Here is a 17317-nt window from a genome sequence, read left to right as displayed (position 1 = left end):
AGGTACTTCATTATCATGGGAGATTCATATCCAACATATATCCTCATTCTCCTTTTGAGGTCCCATCTTAGTTTTCTGTGGTGAAGCAATTGGCACATCTAAATGTATTTAATGATGAAATATGTCTGGCTCTTGACCCATTATCTAATCGAGATGGAGAATATCTATGATCACTAAATGACCTGATGCTTTTAATTTAGATGCATGTAAAATTTGCATGTCCCCAAGCTTTAGATTTGGAGTTTTGACCTTATAAGTAATGGCCTATGCGGTTTATAAAAGGATTCGGCAAAGCCGTTTATAGTATGGACATGTGCCACGGATTTGTCCACACTGCCCCCTCATGGACATACTATAATTATGGCCTAATGAGTTTCTCTTGTGAGATTCTATGGGATAACTCTTTCTTTATTTCAATGTGTGCCCATTTTGCATCATGTTTGAACCAGGATGGCTAATCCGGTTATGCCATAGAGTGAAAAGTTCGCAGGCATTTGCCTCTATCATACTGATCTTTGCATAGTATAGACCAATAGAGAATGCATGTATAGTCTCGGCCATTTTTCTATGATTTTGAGTGAATTCTAAAAGGAAATCTTTATTTCCTTTGCCCATTATTTCAATATGAAAACCATTTTTATGTCTTTTAAACTCAATGGGCTTCTAAGGGTGAGTATAAATCATTAGGTATCTTTAGTCTGGCCGTAGCCTTTCATGGGAAGACCCGCAACTATATTTCTTTATCTCTTTGGGCGATGTAAAGAAATTATTTGTTCCCTATGCCCATGGTTTCAATTTTGAAACCATTTATCCATTATTTAAGAATGAAGAAATTTTAGGTGATTTATTATTATAGATTTTATTATACTTATTTCAGATATTTAGAGACAGGATTTTTATAATAAAAACTTTCATTTATATAATAAATTCAAATAAGTCATAAAGACAAAGAAATCATAAAATCAAAACATGACATCAAAATCAACTTATTCTTTTAGACAATTAGAAGTCTCATATTCCATAAGATCGTATGGGCTTCAGGATTCTTCCCTCTCAAAATTCTCTTGGTACACATCAACTAGATGCTTGGGAGTCCTACAATTCTTAGCCCAATGATTACTTATTCCACACCTATGACACACTGATCTGGTCGAGTGTTGTGGTTTAGAAACACCACAGATTCTGCCTCGACCACGGCCTGAATGAAATTGATATCCACGGCCTCTTCCATAGCTATTCCCGCGGCCATGTAAGTTGTATTGGCCGCGGCCACGTCCTCTCCATGCACCACGGTAATGGCCGTGTGGTTTATCATGATGGACATGGTTAGATTGGCCATGTAAGTTGTATTGGCCGCGGCCACGTCCTCTCCATCCACCACGGCAATGGCCGTGTGGTTTATCATGATGGACATGGTTAGATTTATTCATAGCTTCTTCGGCTGCATGTGCTTCAGGTAATGGTGTGGATCCTGGAGGTCTCATCTAACTGTTTCTCATCAGTAACTCATTGTTTTGCTCAGCACGCATCAAACATGGAATCAGATCTTCATAACTCTTGAAGCCTTTTTCACGGTACTGGTGTCCTAACACCATATTATTTGTGTGGAAGGTGGACAATGTCTTTTCCAACATATCCTCATCTGTGATTTCCTTACCACACAGCTTCAATGTAGAAACAATTTTGAACATTTTTGAGTTATATTCATCCACGGACTTGAAGTCCTGGATCCTGAGACTCATCCAATCATATCTAGCCTTTGGCAATAACACCAACCTTTGGGGATCATATCTTTGTTTTAACTTGTTCCAAAGGTCTAGAGGATTCTCAATAGTTATGTACTGATCTTTGAGACTCTCTATAAGATGATGGCGAATAATTAATATTGCATTGTATCGATCTTTCTTACTTACATTATTGTCCTTGGCAATACATTCACAGAGGCCCTTGGATTTCAATACAAACTTAGTATCAAGCACTCATTGCAAGTAATTATCTCCTGAGAGATTTAGGGCAACAAAATCCAAATTGTTGATTTTCGACATCTGGAAACAATTATTAATACTTTTAGAAATTTTTTATAGCTTTATAATAATAGTTTATGTCACACGGACCAGAAAAAAAAATTTCTAAGAAGTATCATATGCAAACAAAATGATCAGGTTATAATGCATTATTGGTCTCACGACCAAACGAGATGATTTACTTATCCTAGTAATATTGATGCAAGCCACACGGTTACAAGATGATTATAAGCAATAAAATCAATCCTAACAATTTTCTAAGTGATCATCATGGTTGCAAGACAAGTCACACAGCTAATGGCATGAACAATCTTAATCGGTTTCTATATGATCATAATGCAACCAGTTTTAAACACCTTAGCAATCAGGTTTCTAAGTGATTATGAAAGCATGAAATCTCAAACAATTAATTTAATTCAAACAATAAAATTTCAGTATGAGATCCTAGCAATCGGTTTCTAGGTGATTCATATTCAGAAACAATTCAATCACAAACAATCAGATTCAGGTTTAATTATTTAAGCAATCATTATCAGGTTCGAATTTTAAAACAGTAAGAAATTAATCAATTCTAGCAACAATCCTAATCAGATCAATCAATCAAATTCGGATTATATCAACCAAGCAATCTATCAATAGTTTTCGAATTAGGGTTTTAGGATTTTCGAAAATTTGATCTTAGATCAAAGGAATTTGATTTGAGATTCAAAACCATTAAGGCTGTGGTTTTAATTGATCAATGGATCAATCTCGTTTTAGGTTTGGGGATTGAACTTATAGAGCTTCGATTTACTCATCTAGAGTTTGACTATTAACCTATGGCTTTATCTTAGAGATTAGGTTTTAGGGTTTCTTGCTTTACAATCAATCCAAATTCGATTCTATGTTCTTAGAATTCGAAATACCTTTAGGTTTGTAGATTGTTGAAACCGGACCACCAAGAGAATGAACCTCGAGCTGGGCAGGAACGCGAGCTGGACACGAGCTGGCCTGGACGCGAACGGATTGAGGTTGGAGATGCGAGCAGCTGATCGTCGAACGGGAGCTGTTGCAGTCGGGATTGCGATTGCGAGCGGCTCTGATGCGAACGGGAAGCTTTGCTGTCTGGAACGTGAGCTGTCCTGGATCAAGATGAAGCTGGGTTCGTCTAGGATCAGGAACGCCTTGGGGCTGGAGCTGATCAGGTGGATACGAGCTGGAACAGACGCGGGGACGGATTAAGGTTCGTTGGGTTCGGATTAGGGTTCCAAAGCAAATCGGAGCACACTGTATCTGTGCGTGAGGGCGCGTCGGTGGTCAGATCGACAAGCGGTTTGCACTGACTTTCATCTCGGCAAGGGCTTCGATTTGATATCTTGATCGTTTTCTGGGTCCTCGCAGTTTGGGAGAACGGCCTCTTTGAAGTTCCGAGGCAGATTCCTCTTCGTTTAGGGTTTTAGGGTTTTAGCGATTTGGTTTTAGGCTCAGGGTGTTAGAGGCTGTCGTGCTAATAACGTGTTGTAAAACTTAGGATTTAGAACTGTAAGTTTCTGTGTATTTCATTAATCATAAGTGTTCGCTTTATATAGGGGTTACAAGATAGATAAAAGGAAAGACATAATATGGAAAATGTACAAATACAAGGAAAATGAAAAATAGTTTCATTTTCTCCTAAACCGTCTCTCTCTCCTCTTCTCTTCACGCGGCCGTCTCTCTCTCTAGGGTTGGCCGACACTCCCTCTAGGTGTTGAACCGGTTATGAACCAGACCGGTTATGGACTTCCACCCGATTTATAACAATTTGACAATATTTTGTATCTGTTTTTAAAAGATATAGAAATTAAAATAATGAACCCAAGAATAAGTGTAATAAGTCTAATGTTATTATGTATGAAAAGCTAGATACGGTTATCCGTCACACTATCAAAAGTTTCAAAAACATAGAAAGTTGAGCACAAGATATCAAAAACTACACCAATATTCACCATGCATACAAGCTTTAACTATATATATAGTCCTAGTCTAATGATCAAAATACGTTTACAAGCTCTAAAACTTCTCATCCTTGTAAGAAACCAACAAAAACAATGTGTTTTATTTATTACCAAGAAGCAAGAGTAGGGGAAGAAGAAACAAAAGCATACATCAGAATATGCACATTTAGATTATATAGTTAAGCAAGCCTGCAGTTTTGCTGCAATAACTTATAAGTTAACAGGGGAAGAGAATGAAAAGAGTGTTCTTGTTGTTGTTGTTGTCTCTCTTCTTACAAGTAAGCCATTAAATCACAAACATACATAAGTAAGAATCAGACACATGCAAAAATAAAAGCAGGGTTGATGATTAAGCTCAGCTTCTGGTTTTCAGACAAGGCAGCATCTGAAAAATCCTTCCAAGCTTCTCAACTGCAAACCATGGTAATAAAATATTCATCTAGACAAGGAAGAAACTTAACATACTGTAAGCATATCTGATGAACATTTTAGACCAATCAGAGCAAGCTCATTACTAGTTTTAAGACAAGGTACATTACTGTAAGATTCCGATTGAAAGAAAAGAACTTTACTTTTGACCAAAAATAAAAAGAAAAGAACTTTACTAACCCTTGGTTATCGAGATTCCCATGGCCGCCGCTACTCCCTCCGCTTCCGTAAGACACGTCATCGCCGGCGGCTGAATTCTGCCACACGCTCTGCCAGGCCTGAGAAGGAGGCTGAGCATAAACACCACTAGGATCCATCGCCGGCCTTCCGATCATCATACCACCAGGAACAGCCGGATGACCCATCGGCGGGTAGTAATAAGGAACGCCGCTCACGGCCGGAGCCGCCACCATACTCCCGAGAGCCGCCTCTTCCTCCTCCTTGATCTCTTCCCTCGGGACGATGTCAACGAGGAAATCGAAGATATCGGTTCTGGTAATCGCGGCGGCGATGTCGTTCTTCTGAAGCGTACGGCGCTTGTTCTCCTCGGCGTGGAGCCAAGATCTGATAGTGAGCTCGAGGATGAAAAGCTCGCAGGCCTTGGCGAAGAGGATCGGCGCTTCCGCGGAGATCATGCGGACGTCCTCGTCGGCTTTCATGATCTTCTTGATGCGAGCGAGAGGGAGCTGGTGGTTCTTGAAATCGTTCACCTGTTCGATCTCTTTGCGCTGGTAGCTCCAGAACATTTGTAGCTGTTGAAGCTGTTGCTGGAGGAGGTGGTGGTACGAGGCTCCTCCTCCGGGGATTATCGGTGTAGATCCGGAAGGAGGAGGAGGAGGAGGGATTGCGGTTGCGGCGGAGGCGGGAGGGTAGACGGAGGTGGGTGGTGGTGGTGGTTGCTGGTTGTTGTTGTCCATTGGATCTCTGCGCTTTGTGATTGGATCAAAGAGGCGTTTACAATGTTTTGGAGATATAGTGGATAAGGTGGATAGCGATGTAGCTGATTATTTTCATTTCTTTTTAATTGTTTTTATTTTGTAGACTAATATAATGTAGCGAAACGACGTCGCTATTATCTTTTCCCTGCGGGTTCTGATTTTTTATTTTCTTTTCCCTGCGGATTCTGATATTTCGGTTTATTCGGGTTGAGTATTATCAGTTCTGTTATTTGGGTTCGAACAGCTCCACCGAAAAAAATTGGTTTGGTTTTTTGTTAATTTTTGTTTTTCAAAATTTGTCTAAAAATAACCGAATATTTAGTTTTTGGTTAGATTTCGATTTATTTATGGTTGAATTTAATTATTTTCGCTGTTTTTTGGTTAAATTTGGTTATTTTTATTTCTATTTATTGAAAATTAAAAACTGAACCTAACCAGAGCCCAAATTATTTTCAAAATCCCACCGAATAAACCGAACTCAAAACCACAACTTAACCAGTAAACCGAAAATTTCGGTTTGGTTCGGTTCGAATCTGCAGGCCTAATAGTTTTATTTTATAGACACAACTATAATTTGACAAACGACGACGTACCAGAGCGGTCACTGTGATTGAATCGTAGACGACGGCGGCGATGACGACGACACAGGAGCTTGCGATGGAAGGGGAGAAGCATTTAGAGGAGACTATCGAAGCGGCTTTTCAGATCATTTCCGCCATGAATGATGAGCTCTGCAATCCTTCTCTATGGTCTACATCAGCCACCGCGAGTTCCACGACTGGCTCCAACGGATCAGCTCTCGTTTCCGCCGACGCGGCTGGGATCGATGGAGCACCGCATCATTCGGAATCTGGTGGTGGTGGAGGCGGAGGAGGAAGTGGAAACAGTGCTCTGGATGAAGCTAGTCTTCGCTATAAGAACTCAGTGACTTCTCTTCGTGCTGTTATTGCTGCGATTCCCAATTCTCAGAAGGTAAATGAGCATAATGGTGTTACTAGCTTGATCCAAGGGAGATTCGATTTTTAGATGAAGGATCTCTTGCTTGTTGAATACATTTTGTTCTATACTTGTTAAGCTAATTCCAATTCAGAGGTTATGAGGATTCTTGATTTTGATATGTATAATCTATTTGACAGGCAAAAGTATCTGAAGCGGAAAATGGTTTAGGAACTCCTGAAGAAGAAGACGAAATCGAAAAGCTGGAGGAGAAAGCCTTGAGTCTCAGGAAGGTAAGACATCTCTTTGTTAACTTTCAATCCGAATGCTACTTACACTGAAGCAATTCTTGGTATCGAATGAACGTAAATTATCAGTACTGCATATACCTCAAAGCTTAGAACTGTGTGGATAAAAGAAAATATGATTCACATTATGCAGTATAAAAGTTGTAACATTGGTTTCTAGAACCATGAAAAAAAAGTGTGTATATTTCTTGTGTACGTACGTGTGTCATCAGGTCTGGATTTAAGTGTTGGATGTTTGTGGATGCAGGAGATTGCAGAGAAGAATGTTCATGTCAAAGAGCTTATCGACAAATTTCGACAGCTTATAGCAGATATCTCCACATGGCAAAGCCCTTGTTCTGTTTGAGTTTTCCTTTTGACATTGTTGTGATCAGTTTAGACAAGATTCTAAGCCTTTGTTCTTGATGTATTAGTTTTTTAGGTATTTTGCTCTTTTGATTTAATGAAAGAAAGCAGAAAACCTTAAAGATTACGTTAGTATATAATATGTTTCAGAATTCAGACAAAACCTTCAAAACCTCTGTATGTTTTCTGTTGCATGACACTCTTTCTTGTTTGTATCGATATGTAAGAGAAAAATAATTGTCTTTTTTTGGAGTCAGCGTCGGAATTTTTTGAGAAAAGCCATAAAACCAAGACCAGCTACTAATGCAGCACCAGCCGCAACTCCACTGTAAGCAGCAGCCCAAGCGTCTCTCTCTACATACTCCGTTGCTTCTGATCCTGATGCTCTTCTTCTTCCTTCTTTGCCTTTTTTTGAATCATCTAAATGTAATCTCAGACTCTACAGTTTATAATAATCCAATCATTTCAGAATGCCAAACTCTCATAAAGTTCTCATTTGCTTCTTCATTTATGTATAACTTACCTTCCAGCCAATTGATTTGGCATGGTCTATGGCTGCTTGAAGATCACTATCTGAAGCCAACAACACTTTATCGTGGTCCTCGTCTTCGTACTGCAGATTATAACCATCATTGTAACGTTTCAGGGGTGATGAGAAAAGAATTGCATCATTCTTATGTGAAAATGTTATTTACGTACCAAAATTTGGGGTAGGTTGTCTGGATCGATATCGTTTCCTATTCTCTGAAGGATCGTGGTTATCACTTCTGTCAAACTACGAGTGTCTGCAATTTAAGAACCAATCCATGTGAGTACACAGACACAAGGTTGCTATAACTGTTTGCTAGATGAACAAAGAGAAAGATTTAGCTTTACCACTTATGAATCTGTGCATTCTGTGCTTCTTGTCTTCGATCTTGAAAGAAAACATATATGCAAAAGGTAAAGATTTCCCTGTATCAGCTTCAGAAGCAACTTTCAAGGAGCTCTCACTGAAAAAAAAAAAAAAAAAAGTTTCCCATGTAGCCAACAAAGTCAGTAAAACCAAAGCTCAATTTGAAAAGAAGCAAGTTTAGTGGTTTGAGCGAGTCAGGGTACTGACCTTCTCGTGTCATCGTCTTCATCATTAGGAGACAATGCCATCGCCGAATCCCAAAACTTTTGCATCATTGTGTGTGTTGCCTCATTACCTATTCCCGGAGTAGTACCAGCCTGATCACATCAAAAACAACTACAACTAAAAGCACCTTTATAAAAAATGTTTTGTTATAATCAGAACAATCTAAGATACGACAACTTACAGTGGCGACAGCAGCGTGAGTTATATGGATTACATCAACAACTGCAACTACATCTCCGTCTGCAATCAGAAACCCTTTTGTTATCTACATACGTTTTCATAAGACTTGCAATCCAAAATGTAAAAGAACTTTTACCTTTATCAGTAGTTACAGGAAGGTGTAGAAATTTTCCCTCGTGCATGATGTGCAGAGCTTCAACGATTGGCGTGTCAACTGTCGTAGATTCTGGATTCTGAGTCATAACCTGTGCATTCACGAATAAAAACAAATGATTAAACCCAACTGAAAATAGGAATCTTAAGATGGTTGAAAATTTGATTCAAAACTTCAAAACTAAATACTTGAGTAACTCTATCTTAATCCTACCTGTTCCACTGTAGTCTCAGATGGAGAAAGATTTTCAGCGACAACCCGCATCAGTATATCCTTGGAACTAGATAAACGAAAAACAAAACTCTTGGAAGTTAGTGATAATTATTTACAAGGAAGACATACGAGTTCAATAACAGCATGAACTAGTAAGCAAGTTAGTTGGAGTCAAGAATGCGAACAAATACAATATTAAAAAGAATTGTTAGGCATCAAGCAGTTTGGTTAGGTAGATGTGGTTTGGTTGAGTTGGGATTCCTAGATTCATATCATCTGGCTTATATTATATAGTATCTGAAGAGAAGTTGGTAGAGGAAACATTGGCAAAGTTTTCAATGCTTTCAGAAAGGAGAAACTCACGTAAATATCCCTCGAAGCTTGTCCTCGATCATCACGACTGCACAGCTTGATTGAAATTCAACCATCTTCTTTGCTACAGTTAAGACTGTATCAGTTGGTGAGACTTTCAAAACCCTGAACAAACACAAGTGAATTAATAACTTCAAGGGAGGAATCACTCAAGATCGTAATAAGGATTTAATAAAGAAAAATAAGAGATTACGTACTTTGTATCATCTGGTATAATTGTTGATAAAGAAGGTTTAAACATCCGGTCTCGTAGCGTTTCAATGAATGTGTTGGGAACTACGCACATGAAAAAATCAAACATACTTGGAACTATCAAAAATCTGATTAAAAAAAAAAAGACAAGAGAAAATGTTTGTTCCTGGCACACCTGAAGTGTTAGTTCCCCAACTTTTCTCAACACCTTCAACGGCAGCAGCAATGGCCTTACCTTTCTCAGCTGCTCTCTCCATGCGAGCAATGGCATCATACAGACACTTTGCTATGTCTAGTAAAGCAATTACTTCCCCATTTTCAACTACAGGCAGATGTCTGAATTTTCCTGTAAAAGTTATTTTATATATATATATAGGCTCATTAACAATCCATACATAAGAATTAGAATGAACAAAAACAAACCATTAGGTTTCTCTAACTGAAAGCAAACACACACAAACCTAGGACCATCTTTTGGAGGGCTTCAACAGCAAGTGTTTCCGAAAGGACGAACACAGGGTTCCTAGTCATAACCTTGGATACAGGTGTTTCCTCCACATTAACTTCCTGTGAGATCACTCTTGTAGCTATGTCCTGAAAGAAAACCCCATAAAAACGATGCATAGGATCAAATATAGCTTCAACCTTTGTAACATGCTAGTGACATACCTTGTCAGTAAGAATCCCACAAAGCATTTCATTGGAGTCGGTCAACAATAAGGCCGCAACTTTGCGAGAAGCCATCCTTTTACAAGCTTCATAAATAGTCGTTGTTGCGGGTACAGTAAGGGCTTTCGATAGCCTTAAACGTTTAACAGTTCGCTCTCCTCCTGTAAAACCCCTGCGTCCATATCCAAATAATGATCAAAGTTGATCCAAACAACTAGGGCTAGTTTACTTGTTCGTAAAGGAACCCAAATTGTGCCTACGAAACCAGCATTTACAAAGCTAATAATACATGCAAGATTGAGAGTTACCTAGGCGAACGTGAAATAGAAAGAGATCTCCGACCAACGTCGAGACCACGTTCGCTGATATCCATGGATCTCTTCCTCTGTAATGACGAAGTCGTTATAGATAAGCTCCGTCTTGGCCCGCCTTGGTTAGCCATTTCTACTTTAGAATGTAATGTAGAAGAGATCAAACGTTTAGGATACCGTCAACGCTTACGCAAATTTGATTTAGATTTCGAACAAGGAAAGTCTTGTGGAATCGTAACTAATCTAGCAAACGAGAAAGATTATACAAAACAAAAGGACAAACTCGTGAAATTAACGATGAAGAAGCTGAGATTAGTTCCGTCGTAGATGCTCCTTCTCAATCGTTCGTGACAAAGGATAACGGCGACGAGAGAGACGAACGGAACGATTGATGAACGTCGTAGATTCCTCCCGGGATAATGATTTTGTGATTTTCTGTAAAACGTTTATCTCCTCCTTTTTGCAAATTGAGACAGGCTCTCCTCTTTATTTTTGGCAATATATTGATTTCTTATGTTTCGTAATTTACTATTATATCCTCCACTTAATGACGAGTGACTCACTCATAGATTGGTTTCCTATTTTGAAAAGGGTGTTATCGTCATTATATATTTATGGTGTTACACACGACACGAGTTGATGATACTTTCTGGATTTCATTTTTAACTTATTTTGTTCAAAATTGGATTTTTCTCACTTTATTTCTTTTAAAAATTTGGGATTACGACAGGAATTTAAAGATTTTTATTTTTTTACTTAGAACCAGATAAATTTAATTAGGATAGTAGAATGTATGTTTAACTTCAATTTAAATAATGTATCAAACAAACAATAACTTGAACATATAGAATATTAAATTACCCTGTTACATATGGGCCGCAATAATAAAACAATATCATTATATATGGGCCTAAAAATCAAATTACAAGAAAATGAATCTGCTAAAAAAGCCCATGTACTTCAAATATTAAAATGTATTTCCACGTGGGTTCCAAAAATTGGTTGGTTCACCACTCCCATTTGCTTTCACATCAGACGAGAAGCTTCGTGTCTAACAAAACAAAACAAAACAACCCCAGCTCCTACTCCACTCTCTCTCTCCCCCTCTCCCTTTTTCGTTTGAGTTTCACTTTTTCTCTCTCTCTCTCTCTCTCTCTCTCTCTATAACGAGGAACATGGCAGATTGGGGACCAGTTCTGATAGCCGTGATCCTATTCGTAGTGCTAACACCGGGGCTTCTTTTCCAGATTCCGGCGGGAGGCCGAGTTGTCGAGTTCGGGAATATGCAGACGAGCGGCGCTTCTATTCTCGTCCACGCAATCATCTTCTTTGGTCTCATCACTATCTTCACCATCGCCATCAACGTACACATCTATTCCGGTTAACTGTGTTAGCTTATTACTGGTTTACGGAAAGTCTTTTCTTCTCCGGTTCTGTTTGTGCTTCTAGTTTTTCAAAAATTGATGCAAGATCTGGCATTTTCGGATATATATGTGAATATAATCCAAATTTTCATATATGATATAAAATTCATTTTGGTATGGATCTGGTATCAGCTGTGGAATTTGTTTGGGATCTGGTTTAATTGGTTCCTTTATCGAATGCCACTTGATAGGTTACCACTTACAATCAAACTATTAGTTTTTCACTTCTTAAAAGCACCAACCACTGTAAGTCGAATGATTTGTGTGGATCTCTAAAACGACGCCGTATCGTCTATTATTGGGCTTGTTGCAATAAGCCCATTAAAGCCTAATCTGCATCTCTGTTCTGTTTCATCTGAGTCTCCCGACGACCACATTTCTCCGCACTTTCGTCTTGGCAAATCCATCAGCAATGGCGACTTCAATAGCTCGATTCTCTCGGAGAGGAGTAGCTTCTAACCTGTTCCGTCGCTACTTCGCTGCGGAAGCGGCGGTCGCGGTCAAGACAGAGGCGCCGAAGCCAAAACTGACGGTGTCGCCGTCGCCGGATCGTGTGAATTGGGACTACAGGGGACAGAGACAGATCATTCCCTTGGGGCAGTGGCTTCCGAAGGTAGCCGTTGATGCCTACGTGGCGCCCAACGTTGTCTTGGCCGGTCAGGTCACCGTCTGGGACGGCTCATCCGTCTGGAACGGCGCCGTTTTGCGCGGCGATCTCAACAAAATCACCCTCGGGTTCTGCTCGAATGTGCAGGAACGGTGCGTTGTCCATGCCGCGTGGTCGTCCCCAACAGGTTACTGTTCACTCTATGGAATCAAGATAATGTTAGATAGGAATCAAGAATCTCACTGATGCTATGTTCTCGAGCTCAATAGTAGAGTTTAGTAGATTAGCACACAGTCTCTATGATCTGATTGGCTTTTTGATATTGATCATTCTAGGGTTACTGTCTATTTTGAAATTTCAGGATTACCAGCAGAGACGTTGATCGATAGGTACGTGACAGTAGGTGCATACAGTCTTCTGAGATCATGTACCATCGAACCAGAGTGTATCATTGGGCAACACTCAATACTAATGGAAGGTTCACTGGTTGAGACTCGCTCAATCATTGAAGCTGGTTCGGTTGTGCCACCAGGAAGAAGGATCCCATCAGGTGAGCTATGGGGAGGTAATCCAGCAAGATTCATAAGAACACTAACCAACGAAGAAACCTTAGAGATTCCGAAACTCGCTGTAGCCATCAACCACTTAAGTGGAGATTACTTCTCTGAGTTCCTTCCTTACTCTACTGTCTACTTAGAGGTAGAGAAGTTCAAGAAGTCCCTTGGAATCACTGTTTAGGGATTCATAAATCTCTTTTCCTCAAAGCTTCTCTTGTGTGTTTCGCGTGCTTACCTGATAGTACGAGGTCTCTCGTGCATAATGCAATAAGTAGCTGAAGAACATCAAAACATTCGAACGCTTGTCTTCTCATTTTTTGGGTTTCTTTTGTAAGACTCAAATTTTAAACTGATTTTGGCTGGAAAAATGCAAACTATATATATATATATAAAGCTCTACTTCAGCTAAAATAGTTTTTTAGCTCAAGTAAATTATTCTTACACACCATACATAAGTTTATAGCATTCATGATGTCTTAATAAGATAAGACTAGTTAAGATTCATGCTGTCTTCTTATAAGACATGATCAGATGGATTGTATTAAAGGCCTGCATGTTGAACCGATTCTCATCACTCTGCCATTCCTCTTCCTCTTCCAAAACGGGAGAACGTCCGATAGGTTCAAAGCAAGAAGTTCCTGTGAATGGTACACCAGGAAAATTCTCGTAAAACGGCATGCAATCCGTTACCGAATTCCCGAAATACTTGTCTCCACGGTTCGAGCTAGCAAACATGAACCCTCCAAACACTTTCTCTCTGTTAGTTCGGCTACTTGAAACCAACTGGCCGTAAGCTTGACGAGGCGGCGGCTCGACGAGATGATGAAAACGGTTGTAAACATCGTTGCTGGAACCCATTGCAGAGTCCATATCTGAGTGATAAAACATACAAATATCGCCTGGATTTACACCGGTGCCCGCGACACTAAACATTATCTGTTGTGTCCTGTTTACAATCATTCATAGTTAAGTAACAAAATAAAATAATATTTTCATGAAAAAATGCTAAAATTTTAGTGGTTTACGTAAAATAATGTATATAATCTTACCCAATGACCTCATAGAACTCTGTATATTTTATGGACGGTCCTCCGTCTAGCGGTTCGGCTTCCTTTGTAACACCGATATATAGAAAATACGGCTTATCTATAATCTGCAAATATCATTTGTAAATCTCATCGCAGTTAATGTATACATGCATAATGCATTCGCATATAAGTATGGAACATAGAGATGATTACCAGGGTATGAAGAGACAGAATGAGATTATAAGCATCAAGTGGCCATACTTCGCCTTGTGTTCTAGCGAATAACCATGTTGTTTTTCCCTCGTGCACCAACACGTCGAGTATCTCTATTTTTGGACCAATTGGGATTATCCCACTTGAAATCCCCACGTGAAATTTGATTTCCACTGCATGCAACTAGTATTTTAGTATGTGTGATTTCTTTTTTTTTTCAGTCAACAAAATATTATATTTGTAGTCTTTTTCTAAAGTGTAATTTTCAGCTAAGAACTTGTGTACCTTCATTGTTGTTTAGGTTATCTCTGGCGAAAACAAGTGCGACGGCGTCTACGGTGTAAAGAGTGGTATCAATATTGTCAACTTCAGCGTTGGTACAAACGAAATAGTTGTGCGCATCACCGATCATAACGGTTTCTCTTGATATCTTTGCATCTACAAACAAGAAGAAGAAAGGAAGATTATGAACCACAGTGAAACTTCTATAAATTAATAATGTTGGGACTACCCTAAAACTATAATTTTTTATTACTTTATAAAAGTTATTAATTTATCGATGTACTAATTGAACCAAAAACTCAATTTGAAACTATAAAATTATATTAATTTATAAAAGTTTTTAGTGTATATTAATTTATAGAGTATTGATTTAACGATATTAATTGAAAGAAGTTATACTGTATATTGCTGATATAATTATGTAATCAGATCTCACCAATTTCGGCGAGGATAGGTTTCAGATTCCTACAATGATCCTAGAAAAAAAACGATAAGTTATAGTTCCAATATAATCAGGGAAAAAATAGTTCAAATGAAATTATTAAGTTTACTTATTATCAGGGGTCTGGTTAAAACATAAAACCTAGTAACCGGTTTTCAACTGATTCAAAACCGAGTCTGTCTACCCTAACCAAACTGAAGATGAGTTTAAAATTGAAAAATTCTCACCCCAAACAGCATTATACCAACCGGGTCAGGGTTTGTATTACCGGCGACCAGAACCGTGAAATCTCTTACGTCCGAAATGAATTCGTCGACCATCGGCACTTGTGGCTCCTATACATCGACGCAATTAGGACCATTTGACCCCTCAAAGTAAATTAATTAAAAGCAAGTCTGATTTTAGATTTATTAACATACTGTGTTGGTATGTAGGAGAGGGACAACATTGATTTTCAAACCGGGTACGAACCCAATTATCATTGTGACTCCTAGGTACATGTCATCGTCCGTAATCACTGCATCTTCATCATCTTCCCATTTCATCTATCAAAAATTAATTACGAAATCTTTATAGCGAATTAACTAATTTTATATAGTAATGATAAAATGTCATGATTAATTTTAGTTTACCTCTTCGAGTTCATTAGTAATCGAATCTGCATCGATGGTTCCAAGGGAAGCAGTCGTAATTAGGATCGTATTTGCACCAATTTTACTTGCAATCTGATTATAGTTGAATAAGTCACTAAAAGTGAATAATCTTTCTTTTTAATTTTCTAGCATTTGAAGATTCAATTATACAATGGAATTAGTTACCCGGTTATGGATCTCTTCTATGGGAAAATGTAAACCGACAAAAGCAATTGCAAAATGTGGCCGGATTGGTTTGGATAAGGCCATTTCAAGGGCTTCATCCACGGCGATCTATGCAAAGCGTAATTACAATGTTACATCTAGTAAAAACAACAATGATATCCACACAGTATTGATGCAATAACTATGAATTTTTTTCCTATTCAAGAAATCCTGTAAAACATAGATTATATATTTGAATATAAGGAAACATTGATTATACATATAAAACATAATATTTATTTTTTTTACCTCGGGAGATTCGGCAAGAGAAATACCAGAAGTAAGTCGGGGTCGAGAAAGAATACGATCGGAAATTCGATTCCATAAATGGTTAACACAAGCAGCAGCGGCAAATGGTTTAGCCGGAAGTCTTGACATAATATTAGTTAAGATATCATCGGATACACTGTAAAAGTTACTCATGGCTAAAACTTGTGTTGCGGTTTAGTCAAGAGTAGCATTCGATTTATAAGCGTGTTCAGATGAAATTTACAAAAATAATAAATTAGTTTTAAATTTTATTTACTTAACGACGAGAAAAAAAATATAATGTTAAAAGTGATTTTATTTCTATTATTGCAATAATATCTTATTATGCACTCAAATAATACACTTAGGAAATTTTATAGTATTTTATCATTTTTATTATAACTTATTAACATGAATAAATTTATCATATATGACTAATGAATTTTGTTACATGTTCCTAATAAGAAAGATAATATTTATCTAAAGAAATTCTACTGGAAATATTTCAGTGCATTTCATGAATTTTTATTTGAAAGATAGAATATTTTGGTGAACTGTAATTGAAACTTACAAACATTGTGTATATGGCTAATAAGAAATTTTAAAGATACATGTAGCAAAAATTAATTTTACAGCCTTGTATTCTTTTAAATACATTTTAAAATGGTTGGAGATCTTCAAATAGAATAAATTATCAGAAACAAATTGCAACAAAAGTTATAAATAGGTTTTAAATCCAAAATACTCTACTAAGATAAATTTAAATAATTTTTTGAGATGTTTCTCTAGTAATCTTCTTATAAATTATATTATTTGTTTCAATTATTAAAATTGTTTTTTATGAAAACAATTTATCACCAGTTAACCCCTAGACTACAAACAAAGTTTTCAGGGAAATTGCCACAAATACCACATTCATAATACTACTTTGGGGTTTTTGCCAAAACTAACCCACGACTTGATTTTAACCCCAAACCTATACCCAAACTTGAATCAAATGCAAAACTAACCTAAAAGCCTAGTGAAATTACAGCTCAGCCCCTTGTGACCAAACAAAAAAACAGAAGCCATTTTTACGAATATAGCCCTAGTAAATCGTCTGAGTCGTCTGAGATGTTGGAAGTCGTCTGGACGACTGAAGTGTAAGTCGTCTAGTACCGGTTTATTTTAAAAATAATTTATAAATCTTGTAAAAAAATATTTTGATGCGTGAAAAATAAAAATCAAGTAATTATAAACAGTTTTAAGTGATATAAATTAAGATATGATAAAATTGATTTGTTTTGAAGATAGATGAGTGGAAGTAGTGAATCATGAAATACTTTGGTTTAGGAGTTTGGCAAACATATGTTGTAGTATTGTATGTATTGTTAGGGTTAGATTTTGGAAAACTAAAATGTTTTTTTCAAAAATTAGTTTTCACCTATATGTGTTTATTTATGTGTATAGTAAACACTTTTCAAGTTTGATTTGATTTTATGAAGTCTTTAATTA

At 37.7% G+C, this 17317-nt stretch overlaps 6 protein-coding genes across 8 annotated transcripts; 3 read left to right on the top strand and 3 right to left on the bottom strand.

The window, feature by feature from the left end:
• Positions 1-4134: 4134 nt before the first annotated feature.
• LOC106328466 (nuclear transcription factor Y subunit C-4-like) lies at positions 4135-5452 on the bottom strand. The gene is made up of 2 exons (XM_013766910.1): positions 4607-5452; positions 4135-4408 (listed from the first exon to the last, which is right to left on the bottom strand). Exons 1-2 carry the CDS (start codon positions 5341-5343, stop codon positions 4405-4407), a joined length of 741 nt encoding a protein of 246 aa, XP_013622364.1. The 5' UTR covers positions 5344-5452; the 3' UTR covers positions 4135-4404.
• A 481-nt stretch (positions 5453-5933) lies between these two features.
• On the top strand, positions 5934-7205 carry LOC106329269 (mediator of RNA polymerase II transcription subunit 30). The gene is made up of 3 exons (XM_013767896.1): positions 5934-6336; positions 6501-6593; positions 6856-7205. Exons 1-3 carry the CDS (start codon positions 5998-6000, stop codon positions 6952-6954), a joined length of 531 nt encoding a protein of 176 aa, XP_013623350.1. The 5' UTR covers positions 5934-5997; the 3' UTR covers positions 6955-7205.
• LOC106329267 (CBS domain-containing protein CBSCBSPB1-like) lies at positions 7148-10607 on the bottom strand. 3 transcript variants are annotated; one of them, XM_013767894.1, is made up of 15 exons: positions 10404-10607; positions 10162-10300; positions 9854-10025; positions 9646-9778; positions 9360-9530; positions 9190-9268; positions 8984-9097; positions 8621-8687; positions 8390-8498; positions 8255-8313; positions 8056-8165; positions 7830-7945; positions 7653-7738; positions 7477-7566; positions 7148-7392 (listed from the first exon to the last, which is right to left on the bottom strand). In XM_013767894.1, exons 2-15 carry the CDS (start codon positions 10293-10295, stop codon positions 7207-7209), a joined length of 1626 nt encoding a protein of 541 aa, XP_013623348.1. In that variant the 5' UTR covers positions 10296-10300; positions 10404-10607; the 3' UTR covers positions 7148-7206. The 3 variants fall into 3 exon arrangements, with proteins under 3 accessions (XP_013623348.1, XP_013623347.1, XP_013623349.1); XM_013767893.1 differs by having other exon boundaries at positions 10448-10607; XM_013767895.1 differs by having other exon boundaries at positions 10162-10297; positions 10448-10607.
• Positions 10608-11173: 566 nt separating this feature from the next.
• LOC106336409 lies at positions 11174-11705 on the top strand. The gene has a single exon (XM_013775244.1). It carries the CDS (start codon positions 11340-11342, stop codon positions 11547-11549), a length of 210 nt encoding a protein of 69 aa, XP_013630698.1. The 5' UTR covers positions 11174-11339; the 3' UTR covers positions 11550-11705.
• A 217-nt stretch (positions 11706-11922) lies between these two features.
• Positions 11923-13200, top strand: LOC106336408 (gamma carbonic anhydrase-like 1, mitochondrial). Its single transcript, XM_013775243.1, has 2 exons — positions 11923-12382; positions 12557-13200. The coding sequence occupies exons 1-2, from the start codon at positions 12001-12003 to the stop codon at positions 12931-12933; spliced, it is 759 nt and encodes a 252-aa protein (XP_013630697.1). The 5' UTR covers positions 11923-12000; the 3' UTR covers positions 12934-13200.
• Positions 12974-15997, bottom strand: LOC106336407 (F-box/LRR-repeat protein At5g63520-like). Its single transcript, XM_013775242.1, has 10 exons — positions 15824-15997; positions 15536-15643; positions 15350-15442; positions 15137-15262; positions 14945-15052; positions 14712-14751; positions 14279-14431; positions 13994-14166; positions 13802-13905; positions 12974-13698 (listed from the first exon to the last, which is right to left on the bottom strand). Exons 1-10 carry the CDS (start codon positions 15995-15997, stop codon positions 13254-13256), a joined length of 1524 nt encoding a protein of 507 aa, XP_013630696.1. The 3' UTR covers positions 12974-13253.
• Between the last annotated feature and the right edge of the window lie 1320 nt (positions 15998-17317).

Source organism: Brassica oleracea, chromosome C3 (assembly GCF_000695525.1).
Source record: "Brassica oleracea var. oleracea cultivar TO1000 chromosome C3, BOL, whole genome shotgun sequence".
Taxonomy (NCBI): domain Eukaryota; kingdom Viridiplantae; phylum Streptophyta; class Magnoliopsida; order Brassicales; family Brassicaceae; genus Brassica; species Brassica oleracea.
Note: the sequence above shows the minus strand (reverse complement) of the source record. Positions and strands in the feature narration are given on the sequence as shown.